The sequence below is a fragment of the Semicossyphus pulcher genome, unplaced genomic scaffold, assembly GCF_022749685.1.
Source record: "Semicossyphus pulcher isolate SPU_LCO1_2020_fin unplaced genomic scaffold, fSemPul1.0.p SCAF_4, whole genome shotgun sequence".
NCBI classification, from domain to species: domain Eukaryota; kingdom Metazoa; phylum Chordata; class Actinopteri; order Labriformes; family Labridae; genus Semicossyphus; species Semicossyphus pulcher.
Genome location: NW_027211715.1, coordinates 9727468 through 9746241, shown reverse-complemented (window position 1 = coordinate 9746241; position 18774 = coordinate 9727468). Strand labels below are relative to the sequence as shown.

General features: G+C 38.3%; 1 protein-coding gene across 1 annotated transcript in view; it reads right to left on the bottom strand.

Moving 5' to 3' along the window:
* Positions 1-18774, bottom strand: part of szt2 (SZT2 subunit of KICSTOR complex) — a 93991-nt gene that overhangs the window by 62122 nt on the left and 13095 nt on the right. Inside the window, exons 16-39 of the mRNA XM_069679394.1 lie at positions 18451-18687; positions 16654-16732; positions 16412-16500; positions 15484-15652; positions 15235-15352; positions 14609-14722; positions 14199-14399; positions 13899-13996; positions 13226-13364; positions 12852-13133; positions 12473-12680; positions 9566-9693; positions 8483-8750; positions 7843-8014; positions 7442-7534; positions 7211-7289; positions 6602-6892; positions 5678-5813; positions 4530-4646; positions 4335-4404; positions 3686-3871; positions 3159-3389; positions 2040-2292; positions 1274-1348 (exon numbers count right to left, since the gene is read on the bottom strand). Coding sequence (XP_069535495.1) covers positions 1274-1348; positions 2040-2292; positions 3159-3389; positions 3686-3871; positions 4335-4404; positions 4530-4646; positions 5678-5813; positions 6602-6892; positions 7211-7289; positions 7442-7534; positions 7843-8014; positions 8483-8750; positions 9566-9693; positions 12473-12680; positions 12852-13133; positions 13226-13364; positions 13899-13996; positions 14199-14399; positions 14609-14722; positions 15235-15352; positions 15484-15652; positions 16412-16500; positions 16654-16732; positions 18451-18687 — 3833 coding nt within the window. The remainder of the gene's footprint in view (positions 1-1273; positions 1349-2039; positions 2293-3158; positions 3390-3685; positions 3872-4334; positions 4405-4529; positions 4647-5677; positions 5814-6601; positions 6893-7210; positions 7290-7441; positions 7535-7842; positions 8015-8482; positions 8751-9565; positions 9694-12472; positions 12681-12851; positions 13134-13225; positions 13365-13898; positions 13997-14198; positions 14400-14608; positions 14723-15234; positions 15353-15483; positions 15653-16411; positions 16501-16653; positions 16733-18450; positions 18688-18774) is intronic.

Sequence of the window (18774 nt, the reverse complement as noted above, 5' to 3'; positions counted from 1 at the left end):
GTCCTTTCGGAAATTGTATCAAGCAGTTCATCAGCTGACCATATGTGTGTGAATAATAGTAATAGAAATAATAATAATAGTAGCAAACAAAATGGTATTTGGAGTGCACATACCAAAGCACTCAAAACTTGATTTTTGACTTTTTTTTAGATTATATGGTTTTGTGCTCTGCAAAACAGTAGAGTCAGTCTTAACTTTGGATCTATTAATAAATGTAGTCAATATCAGGATTCATTACCAAGTTCTATCAAAATGTATCACAAATCTTAATAGTTCATACATTTTTCACATTGTTATGAATAAAAAATGGTTCAATCTTCTGGCAGTATTATATGAGCCACCACCATGGCACATTATTTTGTGACACTCTCATTCAAACTGGTTCTTACAATCACCAAGAAAACCTCATTACCCCAGTGGAAAAATAGGCAAAACTCCACCCACATAAACCACAAACTTTCACATAGTAGAATCATTCACATGCTTGAAAGTTAAACCTCCTCTACACATATTTACTTACAACTACTGCTGTCATAAAATCAATATTATTAATGTTGTTTGTAGTATCCATTTTGTTTACTATATTGCCCAACTTGCATAAAATCCCATTGAATTGTCTGTTATTTAATTTTATGTCACAAAGTTTCAAATTATAAATTCAAACAGGCAATGAAATATCCGGATTGCAAATCTAGAGTCAATGCAACTTCTGTGTGACTTCAGTGATCAGAAAAGAAAGAGTCTTTATAGGAGAGTTCAGGGAGAGAGACAGATATGCTATTAAAATATCAACCAGTGAGGGTAAGGAAATAGGTCAATCAATGTTAAACATCAAAACAATCTGTCATAGTTTGGGTAAAGTATTTTTCATGTTACATAAAATGCAATGATGTAAATTGTCCACAAGATTGGCAATGTGGAGGCATAACTGTAACAAGCAGCTGCACAGTGCTGAGTCTGTTTGGTTCAAGCTGCCAAATATTTATCTAATTTTAACTTAGCAAAATGGGTGAGAATTTCTTAACAGGTGATAACATGACAAGCCATCTTGTTACTTACTTATAAACTGGGAAAGAAATTGAACTGGAGTTTTTAAAGTTTGATTGAAGCTGCATTGTGTGGGTAACTTTCACAGTGCATGTCTGTGTCTTATTTGTGTCAACTAACTTTGCTTGTAAGAAATTACCAAAGTGATTTTAAAATTGTAACAATACCCATATTTTACTTGGGATTAAGCTGTTCAACCATCCTTCCACTTTTTTGTTGAACTTACCCTGCATGTCTGAGTCTAGACTGCCCTGACTGGAGACGACACTTTGGACTCGACTTGGCCTGAGTTTGCCACAGCCTGAGGAAAGACAATTTGACATTTCTGTCAGCAAAATCAGTTTCACCAGGTAATCAGTCACAAATCAAAAAAAAAAAGAGATAAGCTCTGCAAATCATACACCCCAAAACCCTTTCTATTCCCTGTCCTTATAAATCTTCACATCAGTTTTGAAACAAAGAAGAGAGCAAGGGGTGATCAGCTTTTGTAAGAATCTCCTAGTGCTGAGTGTTAACTGTCATGCTGAGAGGAAAAAACAACCTGGAGGACAACATAAGCTCAATATGACCAATGGCCAAAAACCCATAAATCAATTTACTGTACTGGGACTGAACTGGTCTGACATTTTTGCAATGAAGTACTTTAAACATTAAATGACAACAAATTCATTTAAAATATGGGGATAATCCTTTCACTTATGTTTGACGTATGTAATTATTGAACTTATCATTAAAGCCATTCATAACATTTGCTACAAATCTTGAACACTGAAAAAAAATGTGACAGTTGTAAAAACACACTTATTTTACCTGTCACAGAAAATTCACTGTCATTGAGGCATTTTAGCAAGACTGAACCATACTGATACCCGACTATTGTTTGGTGTTATGATCATATTCTATATACCTCAGTATTACATTACAAATATGAGTTTTAACATAGATTCATAGGTCTAAGATGTACATGCATGCATTGCTTCTCATGGACTCACTGTGAGAGGCTGACTGCATAGACTCAGCCAGGCTGACACTGGATGGGGTCTTGGGGGGTGAGGTTGGCTCTGTGCCAGGCTCAGTCTGGAGCTGCTGAGTACTGGCCTGACTTCTTTCCCCGACCATGCTAACCGAGCCCTGAGAAACATTGTCATATGCCTCAGGCTTCAAGGATCTGATTGGCTCAGTGGTGTCTGTGGTTGCGTCACTTGCAGTGTCAGTAGGGGCGCTAATGGACTTCTTGTCTTCACTCTGCAGGAGAAAGTTGAAGTTAAAATTAGTAAAACATGTTTCATTAACAGTAACTGAAATTTCAACAAAGAATTTCCAGAGAACCGATTTAGTTTTTAGGCTAGATTTGGTGCTGCACCTAACCTAAAATTCCCACTTGTGGAAATGCTCCTGGAACGACTCTCAGAGAGACAGACGGAAAAACACACTACTACTGAACAAAGCTGCTGCCTTGGGACCATCTATAGGTATAGCCTTTTTTTGTTTATTTCAATCTATTTTTGGAGAATAGCTTATTTTTAGTTTTGTTTGAAAGTCCTCCCTCATTTTTGGCCAACCATAAGTTGACTTTGGATTCTGAACATCGCTGCATCTTTCTTTCATTTGTCTAGCTGCGCGGCCAACCGTCCCACAGCCCTCCTATTTCAAAGTAGTCTAGTTTAGTCAGTGAAGAAAGGAGGCATCTTGCTGCTAACAAGCTTCAGCCAAGCTCAGGTTTCACTGTAGTTACAGACAGTAACAGCATAAGGCTTGTGCTGTATGCCATGTCTACACACTACGGAGAAGTAGTAAAGGAAATAGTAATAGTGAAATTAAAAATATCATGGTAACTCTGTGTCTTTCAAAAATGAAATTCCCAGTGATTTGTAAGTAAGCAGAATCAGCTGTACATATATTAAAGCAAAAGTGAAATGTAGTAAATTCTGTGACTTTATAAAAGTGAATATTAACCAGTGCTTTACCGCCAGATATCATGATTATGATTAAATAGCCCTGAATAAAGAGTGCTAGACAAGCTAGACAACAAAGTTTGGCTAGACAAAGGGTGCACATCCAGTGTTTTGTTAGTGTTTCTCAAAACATCACTGTTAAATGACATATTTCACCTCACTGTCAGCCTCTGTTGCCAGTGCCTCTGCTTCAATCTCCAGCATAACATCCTCCACCTGTGCTCCAGCACTGCAGGACTCTGTGTGTTGTGGTGGGTCTGTTGTGCTCTCAGACAGCTTCTTGTTAGCGCTGATCCTCTGAGGATGCAGTCTGCTCAGGGACATGTAGTAAAAGCTGTCCTGTTCTCCATTCAACACATAGCCAGAGAACGACATTCTGCGGAACTCCTGAAAATAATAAAATCCAAACCGAAAAGATATAATGTACTGCTTCAGTATTACAATATCCCACATTTTCAAAAATTAAGCCAGCATAAGGAAATTCAGTGAAAGTTGGGTCAAATATAAAAGGAATTTGGAACTAGCTGTAGTTTACTGGCTCAAATAGCTGCTCTCTCTCTTTGACTTTAAAGATATGCTGCACTTCCTGCAAATGTTTTACATTAAAAGTCTACCAGGAAAGATTGTTGTTGTGTTCTTCCCAATTCGTCTATTAAAAGATGTTTGGTTAAGTGTGTCCTTGCCTCTTTGAATTTTTCCAGAGACTGCTCAGGCCCGAAGACAAACTGGAGTGGGACATCTTCACAGTGACAGTGCTGTCGACCGCTGGACCGCAAAACATGCTCTGCTACTTTCTGCAGCGTAGTCGAACTGATGACACGAGAGTGACGCAGAGCAGAAACAATCTCATCCTCTAGAAGCCAGCGGATCTGAAATACACAGAGAACAAAACAAAGAAAAGCTAAACACTTCAATGTGAACAGTAACAGCACAAATACGGATTTCATACTTTTCAGTGAGGAATAAACATATTGCTTTAAATAGCAAAAACTTCACTTGACCTTTGATCTGAACACACGGTTGCTTCTCAAGTTCTAACTGGTCTGTAACAATGTTCAAATACTAAATTTCTTGTACTGTGAGTTGAATTAAAAAAAGGAAAAATATAATGCTATTGTGTTACTCAATTTTCTAAATATCTTATCCTATTCAGAGAATGTTGATGGCTATTTTCAAAGTCTAACAGTTGATGTGCAGACTGGCTTGGGAGATGTATATTTGGGTGAAGCTTATAGGCGAAGCTATTCTCTTGTAGATGATTTATTTGTATTTGTAGTATCCTCTTGCAGTAATGCTGCCTTGATAACTCACGCTAAGTAGTGCTAGACCTACCTCATCCATTGTGGCAAGAATTGCTAACTTGTGAGGAACTGGGAGTTTGGATAAGGGATCACCAGAGACCCTGATGAAGACAAGACAGATATTGGAAAACAGGAACCTCTGTTATTTGAGAGAATCCCAGTCAATCGAAGAAAGCTCAGGTCGTAATTGTCCTGTGGAACAAATACATGTTTTGAACAAACTCACCCATCAACACCAGCTCCCCTCATGCTTTCCAGCACTGCCATCAGCTCATCATCAGAGCGATATGAGGAGGGTTGTCCTGGTGAACGATTCAGGGACACACTGCTCTCTGAGGTGTACCTGTTCCCAAAGAGGAGATTTCACTTATTCTAGCACATTGAATTTAAGCTAAAATAGTTAAACCTGAAACAGGTTTGCTGTGGACTTTTTTTTATCACTAGTAGCAACATGGAGTAATGATTTTATAAGCATGTTCTTGTTATGTTTTTGTCTTGCGCACAACAAACAAATTCAGCTAAAGGTTTCAGGTTAACGTGGCAACTAAGAATGTATTTAATTATTGACAAATGAGGCAATTATCTTCTTGATAAATCAATTAATCATTAAGTCAATGTAAATTAAACATTTTTAAGGATAGCCCATTGCAACTGCTAAGAGCTCAAGATGGTGTCGTCATGGGGCGGTTGTGGCTCAGTGGTAGAATCGGTCGTCTTTCAATCGGAAGGTCGGAGGTTCGATCCCCAGCTCCTTCATGTTCCTTCAGGCTACATGTCTAAGTGTCCTTGGACAAGACACTGATAGCCCAAATATGCGATAACTGATTTAACTAATTAACTAACTAATTAATTGACAGTTGGGCACTTTATGTAGCAGCCTCTGCCATCAGTGTGTGAATGGGTGAATGTGACATGTAGTGTAAAAGCAGCTTCTTTGAGTGGTTGCAAAGACTAGAAAAGTGCTAAATAAGTACAGTCCATTTACCATCATTTTGTTCAACAGCTCAAAAAGAAAAATATATTCAGTTTACTATGTCATAAAACAGAGAAAAGGAAAAAATCCTCACTCTTGTGGAGAAGTTGGTACAACAGGATTATTGGCTTATATGACCAATTGCAGAAACAAATAACCAATTACAGAAAAAGTTTGCAATAATGTTTTGTCAGAACACTGATCAATGAAAAGTCTTTAGTCTCAGCTCAATTTCATGCTATCTTACTGACAGTTGGTGGCTGTAGTATGCCAAAAGGTAACATTTGCTAACAAAGCCAATTTAAAAATGGAAGTTAAACATGCAAGTTCTTAATTTTTCAAAAAAATATACATTTTCCTTTTCTGGAAAACTGCGTTTTTTTGCTCATGCTTTGACTCACCTGTTATGTTGAAATTCAGCCATGACTTCAATCTCCAGAGGTAGTGTCAGGACAAAAATATCTAATGTGACTGAGAGCTCATTCAAATCAACAGACTGTAAGCCCTCGGCATTCTCCAGGCAGGAAATAATCTCACCTGCAATCACAAAACTAAAATAAGCACTTCAGCAAAAAAGAAATAGTCTCCTTGGGCAAATTGAAACTTAAGTAAATTCAACCAAATAACAATTGGAGGACAATAATAACAGATAAAGAAAGTTGTAATGGACATTTTAACACACTACACAAAAGACCTGATGGACCCCTTTACATTTTACATATTTTCTCAAGAAAAAGAGCAGAGACAGCCAAGGCCAGACCATGAAAGGTGCATTAAGGCGATTTCACTGGCTACTGTTTAAGTTTTCATCCATTGTCAATCTGTGGTGTCTTCAACAACACATACATCTTGCCAATATCCTTCACTATGTGCATCTGTTCATCCTGATATTGTTAAATTTAGATATTTACTCATGGTTGCATTTATCAATTCATTTCTGTGTTTAGCCATTGTTAATTGTCTAACAGTAACTTAAATGAAAATTATAATTAGGCATTATTACTTGATTGATCATAAAAAAATATTAATAAGACTGGAATTATATTGCTGGGTAAACAGTTAAAGCTGTTCACGCTTTAGTGTGATAATACTACACTTTCCCCAAATCATGCTCATTTCCTTACATCATAATACTCTTATAGAGGGAAAAGGATGGGAAAAGTGCATTTTTGATGAAAGAATGAGGTTTGTCCCCTTTTCATACTTTGACCTACCTTTGAATACTGAAAAAAACAAAGCATTCTTTAATATAGGAGGAGGTCTGATGTAACATAGTGTGTCCCTGTTTTGGGGGAGTAAAAAGACAAGGTCAAGGTTGCACTTACCAAGGCAGGTAGGCAATGTTTGTATGGGCATCGAGCCATGGCAGCTTTTCATATTGACGGAACAAGTGACATGAACAAACAATGGTGGCATGTCCATCTGGGGCCCCTCGGGCTCCAGTAGGGAATCTCCATCTAGGATGCTGAAAGAGTCCTGGTCCTGGTTGACCGTGTTAGAGTCTGACAGGGATTGGTCTTCTCCCTCTCTGGGGGTTCTGGTGTCTGGTTGCTCCTCATACTCCACAACCAAATCTGTGTCGCTTTCCGTCATGATGCAGCAGCCTGGCATGTTTTCTACACACCAAACAGTAAAAAATCATTATCGCATCACTAAATAAGTAGCACAAATGAGTGTCTCTCAAACTTCACTTAACTTAACTTTACCTGACTAGAGTTATTAACAACAACAGATGTAAGCTTTATAAAAACATGAAATTCTGACAGTGAAAGTAACGTATTATTTTTTTTTGTTTTTATTTTTTAGGTATTTAGGTTTTTATCATTTTGAATGTGCATCAACATTTTCACAAATTGTTTTAGTAATGTTGTGTAACTGACAATTGTCTCTCACTACCTGGAAGCTAAAGTTAAACCTTTTTGAATGATCCTCACCATCCTCAGTTGCTGGCTCAGCTTCTGACACCAGCTCCTCACTAGGTCTCCTTTGCATCTCAACATCCTCTGAGTCCTCCTGAAGATATTAAATATTAAAAGGTGCATCCCACCTAATCAACGGCAGCATTCATGAATGGATGTGAGAGGGTTTCTCTGTTTAAGCCTTAGCTGACTCTTACCAATTTATGAAGTGATAAAAAGAAATGTAAAACATAACTGTCAACTCACTTCTTTCTTGGATGACGGGGGGCAGTAGAAGAAGTAGTGTGGATTGGAGGGCACAGTTTTAAAATACTGAGACACAATCTCCATGAACTTGTCCTGTGGAATGATTATGTTGAAATTGAAATGACTTCAATTTCAAATTGTAAACTTTGTATTTTATGTTCTTAATAAAGACTCAGATATGAGTCAATGGGCCTCATGCAGAAACAGTCTCTTGAATTTGTCTTAAATTTTCTCTTAACTTTCTGTTAAGAGAAAAAATAATCGTGGATAAGATCAAAAGTAAGAGAAAACGTGTTCGTATATCACTTCTTGCATGAGGCCCAATGATTTATAGAAATAATTATTTTTATTTTTAAAACATCAATACAAGAGATTAATTTTGTCAAGACTTCAGGCTGTACCTGTATTATTTTGTGCAGATCTGGATACACTTCACACTTAGGCTGTGTCTGAAGCAGAGACAAAGAGAACTCTGGGATCGTGGCTGTCTTGGACTCATCCAGGATCAGTGGAGATGTAGGAGCTGAAGATTTCCATCTAGATTCAGCTTCACTGACATCCTCCAGTTCAATACTATTGGCAGAAATATCACAACATTAATAATTGTGCTAGATCATAGGAAATCTCCTGGAACTTATAAAATGATTGCTGACCAAAGATCTCAGTGATGTTAAATTATTAATAAATAAATGTATTAATAAATTAAATTTGTTTTGCCTTACATGAATTTGTGTGTAATTTTAAGGTCTTGTTTAGAAGTTTAGTATTTGGGGAGGAACAGTATTTACTCACAACATTGCTAACACAATTAAAAGGGAGCTGTGATTCCAGTATGCAGTTACAGCTTTAATTGCAATTCTATGTGCAAACCTGAAAATAAGCATTTAGTTAAGCTGTCATGTATTATTTGTCTCTATATGTTGTTATTTATACCATTTACTCACACAGTGCATTGAGTTTACTTCTTTATCTCTATGCAATTAGCAAAAAAAGCTGTAATTGTTCAATTTGTCTAATTAACCGTTATATAGATGGTCTTACCTGGACGAGGAGGCCATAGTAGCCCTATCATCTGATTTGTCCTCCTCAGTCTCTCCAATGATAAAGGTGGCAGGGCTCCTTGAAGGTTTTGGATTCCCTCCCAATCCTGGAGCCTCACCATGTTCCCTGAAGACCCTGATGTGTCCACATAGGGTCTGCAGGAAGGAGGTGACGTCAATCTCCTGCAGGGATTCTTCACAGTAGTCCATGGCCATCAGGACATCCTGGGAGCTGATGCTGTAGGACTGCTGCAGGCTGCGGTACACACCTGAGGAACACAGTAAGCACAGTAAGATACTGGTGTTGCATTACATGCAGGATTTACTTATCTATGTTTTTTAATGAAAACTATTTTTGTAGCATTGCTGGGGTGGAACTTACGCATTGATTAACCTGAAAACAGCTGATTTTATTGAATTTAAACTTAAGTCAGTGACTTTACAGTTAACTATTGTAACTCTTTCTTAAAAGGTCAAATCAAACAGTGCTAGAGACCTTAGTAGGACCAGGAGAGTGGATCACATAAGTCCATTACTCAGAGCATTGCAATGTCTTTTTGTGTGTCAAAGAATTGATTTCTAAAGTCTACTGTTGGCATAAAGCACTGAATAGTTTAGCCAAAATATATTTGTGATTCTCTGTTCTATGTCTGCTTACTGTCCCATGAGTATGACCTTAACATTGAGAAGCACACTTTCAAAATTTGCTCTTACACTGTTTATTAATAAAATAACATATAAATGGTAAAGTTGAACATGAGATTGGAAAAGTTGATCTCATATCATCTTGTATTTTCTTATATGTAGTAAAAAGTAAATTCAAATGCAAAGTCTCTGCAAATGTTTCAATTTAGACATACACATTTCCCTTTACTTGCAATTTCCTTCCCCTCTTATGCTATTGAGGATGTATAAATACCACATTCTCAGAGGTTCTTGCATATAACCCACTTACTATGTAAAGGGTTAAATACTGGAGCCATGGTGCAAATACTGGACCAGGCAATTTTGCAATGTGAAGGATAAACACGCACTTTCTTTTTTTGCCAAAAAACTATGTTGGTGAAGGCAGTTGAGGGGTTACCTTTGACATAGCTCTGGTGGTAATGCTCTTGCAGCAAGCCGCAGTAGTTTGTCAGCTCTTTGTGTTTGTTAGGCTGAGCCAGGAGGTCTGTCCACTGGGATGGACTGCTGCGGTCCTGAGACAATGACCTGCCAGAGGACAAGAGTACAGCCAACAGGTAAAAGACAGGCTCAGAAAGACTTATGAAGGATCTGCAGATGCTGAACCCAAATGGACTCTAACTTCACATAATGTTTTCAGGCAAACTATGTTTATACACATTCAAGGTAATTTTGTTTAAGCATTAAGATAGCTTGGACAAAGTTTACTGCAGTAAGCAAAGTCAAGGAAGCCAACAATCCTGCAAGTGACAGCTGAACTCCACAGCATGCGTTTAAAGCTTTATATTTATATATACTGTATATAAAAACATTAACCAGGACAAAAGGTAGAAAGAATCATTAAACAGGTGACCTCAATTAATAAAGAAGGTGCATTTGCAGCAAAGTGTTTTGCTCCATGTAAAGGCAGGGTTTCAAATAGTCATTCAAGACAGCTGCAACATTCACACTCACCTGCAAAGCTGCAGCAAGCATAGTGGTCTGGTTTAAGCTTTCGGTACAACACTTTATGTATCTATGTATGTATGCATGTAACATGTACAGATGTATTGAGTCTGAAGTCTGCTTACAGCAAAACTATTTTGAAAACAATTATTATTCTTATTATTCTTATTATTCTTATTATATTTTTAAAATAATGATATCAAAATAAACAATATAAAAGTCTAAATTATTCTGGTGACTCACTCCTGATTCCATACATGGCCCAGTCATGGCCCACATTGACAGAATGCTGAACAGCAAGAAAGAGTAACATTTTCAACTTTTAAATGGGAAGAAAGGATCCCTTTTACCTTTGTATCAAAAGAGAATGTGCTGTAATCTGATGCTGTAGTAGGTGTAAGAGGTTTATCAACAACAGAATGCATCAAAAGATGTTGATAAACAAGACTAGATCAAAACCTAGTATGTGGCTGACCGCATCAGGTCAATGTGCGCTTTTGTGGGCAACACTGGAAGCGTGGCGTGTGCATGACGGCTGCGGGACGTGTTCATTTTCATTTGAAATGCATGAAAACAGAGAAGTCTTCACAATGCTGGCGTGACACGCGCGTATCTTGCGCGACTCACGTGCCGAAAATGTAGAGAATAGGAGACACAGTGAAAATGAATTGTGATGAGTCCTATTGATCTCTGACAGCAATATGGAGAGTAAAGTAGGTCAACACTTCCGGTATGCTTTTTCAAAGTAAAAGCCTGATCTGGAATTCTGACTCCCCTCATTTGAACACAATGCTTTTATTTCGAAGTGTTTCCCAGGCCGTTGTTATTATTATTATTTTTTTGGCTCTGAAAGTAACGTCACTCACTCACTCACTCATTCAGTCAGTCACATACAGACCCATGTGTAGGGCTGACCTGGGCCGGTCAGCCAACAATTTATCTGACAATAAACTAACTAATACATTGAAATGTTCCAGAACTTCTTCTTTACAATATGTCCAGTATTCAATTATGCCTATAGTAAGCTATTATAATTTGCTATAGGTTAGCTTGTTTGATTCACCTGTCCAACAAGATTCATTTTGAGATATTTGGACTCCTCTGAGATACTTTCATGGGACACCAACTCACTGCCAACCCAGAGGGAGGAATCCCTTTTATGCCATTATCCTTGGCATTGTCTTCAGTGAGATGTAATAACTTTTGGATAGCTAACCTCTGTCTTGATATCCTAACTTACTGGTAATGATGGTCTTGATCGAAAACATCATTAAACTACGTAAACACAAGAGTTGTCTGTGCACCGTCAATATGATAAAAAGCCTGAGGAAGAAGCACGGGCAGGATTGGGTAGGGATTTGTGGCACACAGAAAGCACATCCTAACTTCTCAAATGTGTCCAAAGAAAGCACCTCAGCAGACAGGGAAGAAGAGCACAGTAACAAACTCAAGCGATGCTACCTGAACTTCATCTGCTGATTCATCTCCCAGGATTCAGCATCTCGAGCTCTATTCTCATGCATGAAGACAATCAAAGACACACATATTAATAACTTGACTGCAACTTGCTTATGGAAACATATATTTTTTTAAATATGGCTGAAGTGATAGCTTCATCCTCTTGTTCTTTTTTTTATATATGTTTAATAAGGCCCCTGTAAAGCATTTGTGACTTATGACTGTGAAAGTGCTATACAAATACAAATCACTTCCCTAAATATTTTGCTGCCATGCCTTCTACAACATCCATCATAACCAAATATTTGATGTTACTTACCAAAACATCTGCTGCCAGCAGCTTTAAAAGACCTAAGTTCACTCTAGCACCCACCTTTATGCACTGCGTGTTTCATCCCTTTAAGGGGGAGTTGGGAAACATCATTACCTGACATCCAATGTCAAAACTGAGAATATTAAATAGTCAAATATTATCTTCCCCACATGAGTGGGGTAGATAATGACTATAAGTGGTTTCCACTGATAAAAATGATAATCACAGCTTAAACACAAAGAATAAGACCCAAAGTTGTATTCAACTGGGGTTAACATTGTAAGCAAATAGTAAGTAATAAAGGCAACATTTCACTTCAAAGATTAGTTCTGTTCACTTCTTACTAGTAATTATGTTTAAGCTGATTGTTAGTTTAAAAGCTGAATAAGCCACTGGACTCTTAATTGTTCCAGTGGAGCTGATAATAACATGGGTTTTGGCTCTGCTGTATAAAAGACATTTGATGTCTGGAAAAAGAAGAATCCACAGCATTTATCAAATTCTGAAATAAATTATCCTGACCCAATGTAGTTCCTTTCTTTTAATATTTGGACCCTGCCTTTTCTTTCTTTTTGGGTGTGAGTAAAGTACCTGAAGAAGATGTCCCTGGGTTGGCGCCTGGAGTTGGGATGCACCAGTTGCTCCTTCAGGTGTTCCAGGGAGCAGTTGTAAACGTAAACTGGACACTTTAGTTGGCTGCAGTCACTGGAACTCTGCTGAGGAACCTGCCTGCTGAAGCTGATGTGGAAATCTGCCTTCTGTGGTTCTGAGAATTGGACTCCATCTTTTTCTCCCAGATCTGGAAAAGTTTGAAAATATATTTCCCCTCATATTCAGCCATAACCGTTACATGTATGTAATGTGGCAACATTAAGTGTTCGGTGCTACTTAACCTCAGCCCTTAAACCATTTTGCCTGGATTACATCAGTTTCAATTGACTACAACTCTGCAAAAGAGCAGAAAACAGACCTGAGCCTGGTTTCCCAGTCTGTGTCTCAGACCCTCTGTTGTCCGAGCTGTCATGGTCTAGGATGAGGGAGTCAGCATTCCCAGGCTGTGGTGAGAGCACAGGGGACCTGACTAGTTTACTAGCCAGACTGAGGCCAGACTCAGACCTCTCCAGACCACTGGTGGAACCAGACAGGGAGTCGGCCTGAGATTTGTTGCTTGGAGTCAGAGTGTCATCCTCCTGTGTGCTAAGATTACTCTGAGGGTCTATCTCAAGCCCTGATGTCATCAACATCAGAACGTCTGAAAAAGAAACATAATATCCACATTGAACTGACCAGAAGAAAAGAAAAAAACAAAATACTATATCATAGTTAAAAAAACTCATTGGGTACCTGTGAAGGAAGCAGGGAGGAAGGTGAGGAGTATCTGCTGGGAGGTGATGTACTTGGCGTAGCACCTCCACTGTGCCGTAGAGCAACTCCTCTCCCCCAGCAAGGGCTCTTCATCCACAAGGTCTGCATTACTGAAACTCTGTGAAAAAGAGAGGAAGCACATGATCAAAATCCTCCATGGAGTTTTTATCTTGCTTTATTTACTGACAAAATAATAATTGGCGATCATTCTGATAGCAGATTGAGAAAGAATGTGTGATTTATAAATCAACACGTTCTATCGCTCATTGTATGATTCACACAAACTATCTTATGAAAAGATAGTAATTCACATAAAACAGATGCTTTCTCAGTTAAAAAACCTTTCACTTTTTTTAGTGTTAAGTGTTCTCTCTACTGTCCTACTCTAAAGGAGTAATATGATAATGGTATATGGATAAGGTGAATTTGTTTAGCTGGCCATTACATGATAGGAATTTTACATTAACATATAGTTGATACACAGAAAACCTACCTCAACTCTATATGTAGTAAGTATTTAAATGTCAGCTTACTGTATTCACTATGTACTATGATGTTTATGAAAACTTAAAGCATGTTTGCATTGATATTTCTTTTATGGTTTTACACTTGGATGTCATTGTGTGATGAGATTTTTAAGGGACGGGATTACCTGTAAAGTGCTGGTAGATCCCATCACCTCTTTGCTACTACATGTGGTGTGGAAGGAAGTCATAGTGTCCTGTCTTTCTGGAGGCTTCACACATTCCTCTGACAAAATAGAAAACATAAATGGCAGAAATTGTGATAAGTTAAAGGAGACAGTGTCTCAATTGGAAGCCAATCCTCTATATTGATGCAATTGGACAACAAAAGGTACATTTCATCACCTTAAAGCTTTGAAAATGTAGAAGTAAACATTTCAAAAGATTACATACAATGGGTGGAATAACAGCTGGGATGAGATACATACCTTTGATTACAGGTAAGGAGAAAGGAGCCACATGGCCGTCTCGTTCTCGCTCTAAAATATGGAGCATGAAAGCAACATGGTCGCTCTCAGCTAACGGGATCTCTCTGTCACTAAGGTCATGCTCCAGGCTGCTGTGAAAGAGGCTGAGCAGGAGCTCATTGGGCAAACAGGGGGAGCTGTGCATCTGCTCCTCAATTTCCCCTGTAACAGACAAAGAGATGAAGACCCAAATGACGACAAGGAACACTTATTCTGTGTTAACATGGAAATTATTAAGTCTTATTCCCTGACTATCGCAGTTTGTTTTGTTATGTTTTTGTAAATTGCTACAGAAAAAGTATTTTTCATGATAGATAATTATTTTCTCATTAGAGAAGCAGAGCAGATGGACTGTATGACAAAAACAGTACCTGTACTGAATGTGAAGAAGAAAAGCTCAACCTGCTGGCATTTTGGGAGCAGCTGAATGAGGTCAAACTGGAAAGGAACCATGTGTATGCTGTCTTCAGAGACCAGATCTTCCCCTGCAAACACAGACAAAACCAGTCCATCAATTTACAATTTAAGAATTTGCCCTTCAAATAGAGAAATACACAGATTTACTTACAAAGAGTGTGCAATCTGACAGAGCCAGTTGCAGGGGACTAATATTACTACAACACCAATTCATTGGTACATATGCGGAAACCATTGTGAGCTTTAATTATTTACTTGCCTCCATTGTGCAGCTTTTTTAATAACAGTTAAACACAGTAAATAAAACAATTTACTATACAACTACAAAACTAATAAAACTAAATAAAGCTTCACATCTTAAAGCAAATCAAAGGCCATAAAGCTAGCAGTCTCAACATTCATAGAAAAAATGGCAAAGGGGTAGAAAATAATCATCTCTGTTACGTAAGAGAGATTCAGAGTAACAGTAGTGATCTGAAATGTTATTTATGCTTATAATCATAGCACAAACTTTTTGGTACAAAAAAATATAACAACACAACATGTGAATTGTGCAAAAAACAAACAAACAATGTAATACCTCTCCCATCCTTGAGTCCAGCTGGCAGTGAGCAGACCTGGTCCTTATTCTGACACAGTTGGCTCAAATACTCAAAAGTCATCATGGTGGACATACAGGCCAGATCTCTTGGGAAGATCTATAACATAGTAAGTAATTTTAAATCGCAATCTTATGTTATGTAACCTATATACAATAGTGTATATTGAATGAGTGGCTTCACAGGCCATTAGACTGGGCCGTGGTGCTCTCTAAACTAGTTATACACACTGCTTGAGGTATCTCCTGGTACTTGAGGCCCTTGAAATGGCGATGCTGTTCCATGCAGTTCATCACTGTGCCACTCTGTGGTTCCACCCAGCACTCTGTCACAAGGTTAAGTTCTGTGTCCACGTCTACAGCTTCCACTTCGGTGTCGTTGTCATCATCAGTGGAGAAGCTGAGTCCCATCAAAGACAAAAGACAACAAGCTTTTAAATGCGCCGTTACAGCTCAACCGAACAGCATGAATATCTTGCATTGAAGTGCAGATTCGGTGCCAGCCCATGAAGGAGTGTTGTCAGTGTGAATGCCACGATGGGCCGGCCATACAGTTGAATAAAAAACATTATGTGTAGTATATGGGTGACCCAGAGTCTGCAGGTTTTATTTCCAACCAATAACTTCAGCATGTGAGATGACTGAATTTCTTCAAGAGTTTGGTTGAATCAAAATTTACAGACTGTTTCACCACCTATGGCACATGGTTTGGCCAACCTGGTGAAGAATTTGAACAAGTCTTTGTTTGGCCCTTCTCAAGCAAGTATCAAAAATAACACCTTGGCAGAGTAATGTTGCAGACCTGAATCACTGTCCACGGCTCTGATTTTCTCAGCGATAAACAGGTCTGATATTGACTTCATTGTCAAAATGTTTTAGTGAAATTGCTGCCACAGCTTCAAAGTCCGGCTTTGTACTGACAAAAAATCTGCCGATACCATCAAATCATTATCCAGGGGTTACGGTTCTATACCACAAGATGGACTTTTTTTCTAACACAAGGATAATGTAATTGTCCTTGATTTCCCTACAATCTGACGGGGAAAGCTGAAGAGAAACGTGAAATAAAGAGGGGACGTCAAAAAACAAAGGACCCAGGTTGAAATCAAACCTGAATACAGTCGTTGAAATAAGGGGCAGATGATACTGCCAGTCTTACCTGTCCTTAGTAGATGTAGAGTGGGGTGGAAACAAGATGTACTGAACAATACAAGAGTGACTCTCTCTGTCAGTCTCCCCTGAAAAAGCCTAAGGATAGAAATCAAATTCAGTAGAAACAAATAAGGACCACTTGTTATACCAGAGAGTGTGTATATTAAATTTACAGTTCTGAAGAAAAAATTATTCAGAAAATGGAAAACTTGTGTTCCAAATAATTTGGATTGTTCTTCTAATCTTTACCTTCATTGGCAGCTCGATCACCATGTTGACGATGCCCTCTCCACTGGCAGCAAAGTGAAAGCCTTCTGATATGCGGATCCTACACAGACATCAAGAGAGATTTTCAATTAACAAATTCCACAAAGTTGCTTCTTCCACATTATACAGGCTACTATTTCATCAGTGTAACCAATGACTGTATGCACTTAACAATCTGCTGTCTCCAGCTTTTCTTTCTAATACAGATATGGTTTTAAATCACAATTTTTTTCCATTAACTAATGCTTTGTTGTTTAAATGAACAATGTTAAGATATCATCTATGTCGAGGCATCAAAACTAAACTTATGAAAACATCCAGTAAACATGGAGGAAGCACTGAGTTTCCATTTGCAACAGCAAATTTGTGATTAAGAAAAGACCTTTTTTTCTCACATGAATCACAAAGTAACCAGATACTCCCGAAAATAATAGTTTTTTCTATTCAGAATTTATGGCAGTTGTTTTTATTGTTCTGTTGTATGTCTATTAGTGTATAAGTTAATTGAGAGAAATACAAAACAGAGCTAAATTCCTTGTACATGTTCACATGCTCACATGCTTGGTCAATGAAGCTGATTTAGATAGAATACAAAATAACAGCAATAACAGAAGGGGATGCTTCACACTCATCATCAACCCGGCAGCACAAGGAGATCTATTCAACCAGATAAGATAAGACAAGATAAGATAAGATAGAACTATATTAAATGTGAAACATGGTCACAATTAGGGCTGCGCCATATAATATTGTTTAGATTATACCGGTATAATTTTTTACACTAAGAAAGTGTCATATCACGATATCAAAGATGTAGCAGCACAATGACGTGTTGGCGTACTTGCATATCTAAGCGCACAGCCTATGGCGTTCACAAGGATTTAGTGCCCAGGAAAGGCGCTACTTAGGTCATGTGGAAGTGCTTTGGCAACAACAGGTCGGACCTCCAACAAAGCAACATAATTTGCAAGAAAATTGTTATGGCTAACAAGTTGCTTATTGCTTTACCTGTTAATTTTAGAAGCACGTGCCTCCACTTTAAATCAATACGAGCATGCGAGATGCTTGTCTGTTCGTGTAAACCCCACCCCTGCAGGTGTAGAGTGTGTGAGTGTAGAGAGACGGGAGTGCTCAGCTGAGAGCAGAGAGCGCATTTTGGCGGAAAACAGACTTCGGTCTTTGATAAGATATTATCAAAAGAATTGAAGACAAGAAGAACAATTGCATTTTACTGCACAGACAGCGGTCATCATCATTAAGTGCTGCTTCAGAAAATCAGATAATCTTTCATCATCATTGCGTACTGCTTCAGAAAACATCGGAAAACATTGGTGGCAGCAAAGTTACACCTGCACAGTAATCATTAAAAAGTTTTCCCAATATGCCATACAGATGGGCAAGTCCATGAATTACTTTTATAGAGCCTAAATTATGCTTTTCCTCTTTATTTCTCTTGCAGATTATCATCTAATTAACATTTTTTTGCCATATCACCAGCCGCTCCTAGTCACAATCCCCCCCTTCTGTTTCTGAGTTATGATGTTGGATAGTGGCCAAAAGACTATTTTTTAATGCCATTATAATATCACACTGAATCTCACGTTTTACCATTTGGGTAAAAATGTCACAGTTTTATCACTTGTCACAATTTCAATAAAATTTTGTAATAATTTGTTTTTCCTTTTTGTTCTTTTTCTAAACAAACCTAACTGCTTCTTAAATATCGATACAAAAAATATAGGCACAGCTTCACAAGACAAATAAAGTAAGTGAACTCACTCAGAGAGCATGGACAGGATATGAGCGACAGCCTGCATGGCCACAGTCAGTCCCTGGCTGCTCTGCACAGCCCACACCCAGCGCTGGTGCAGGAAGTATCGGGACAGAGAGGCCAGGGTGGAGGAAGCTGTCCTGTTGGCTGCCATGCTGAGGGGCATGGCACTGTTGGAGGGCGGAGGGAAGTTCTCCATGTGGAAAATAAAGGGAGTCCTAAGGTCCAGTGGTAACTTTTCATACCTACAAAGCATATGCGGGTCATTTCGTTAAAATTTGTACAGTTGACTACCTCCTTTTACACAGTAGAGTAAATCGTGTAGCTGTATG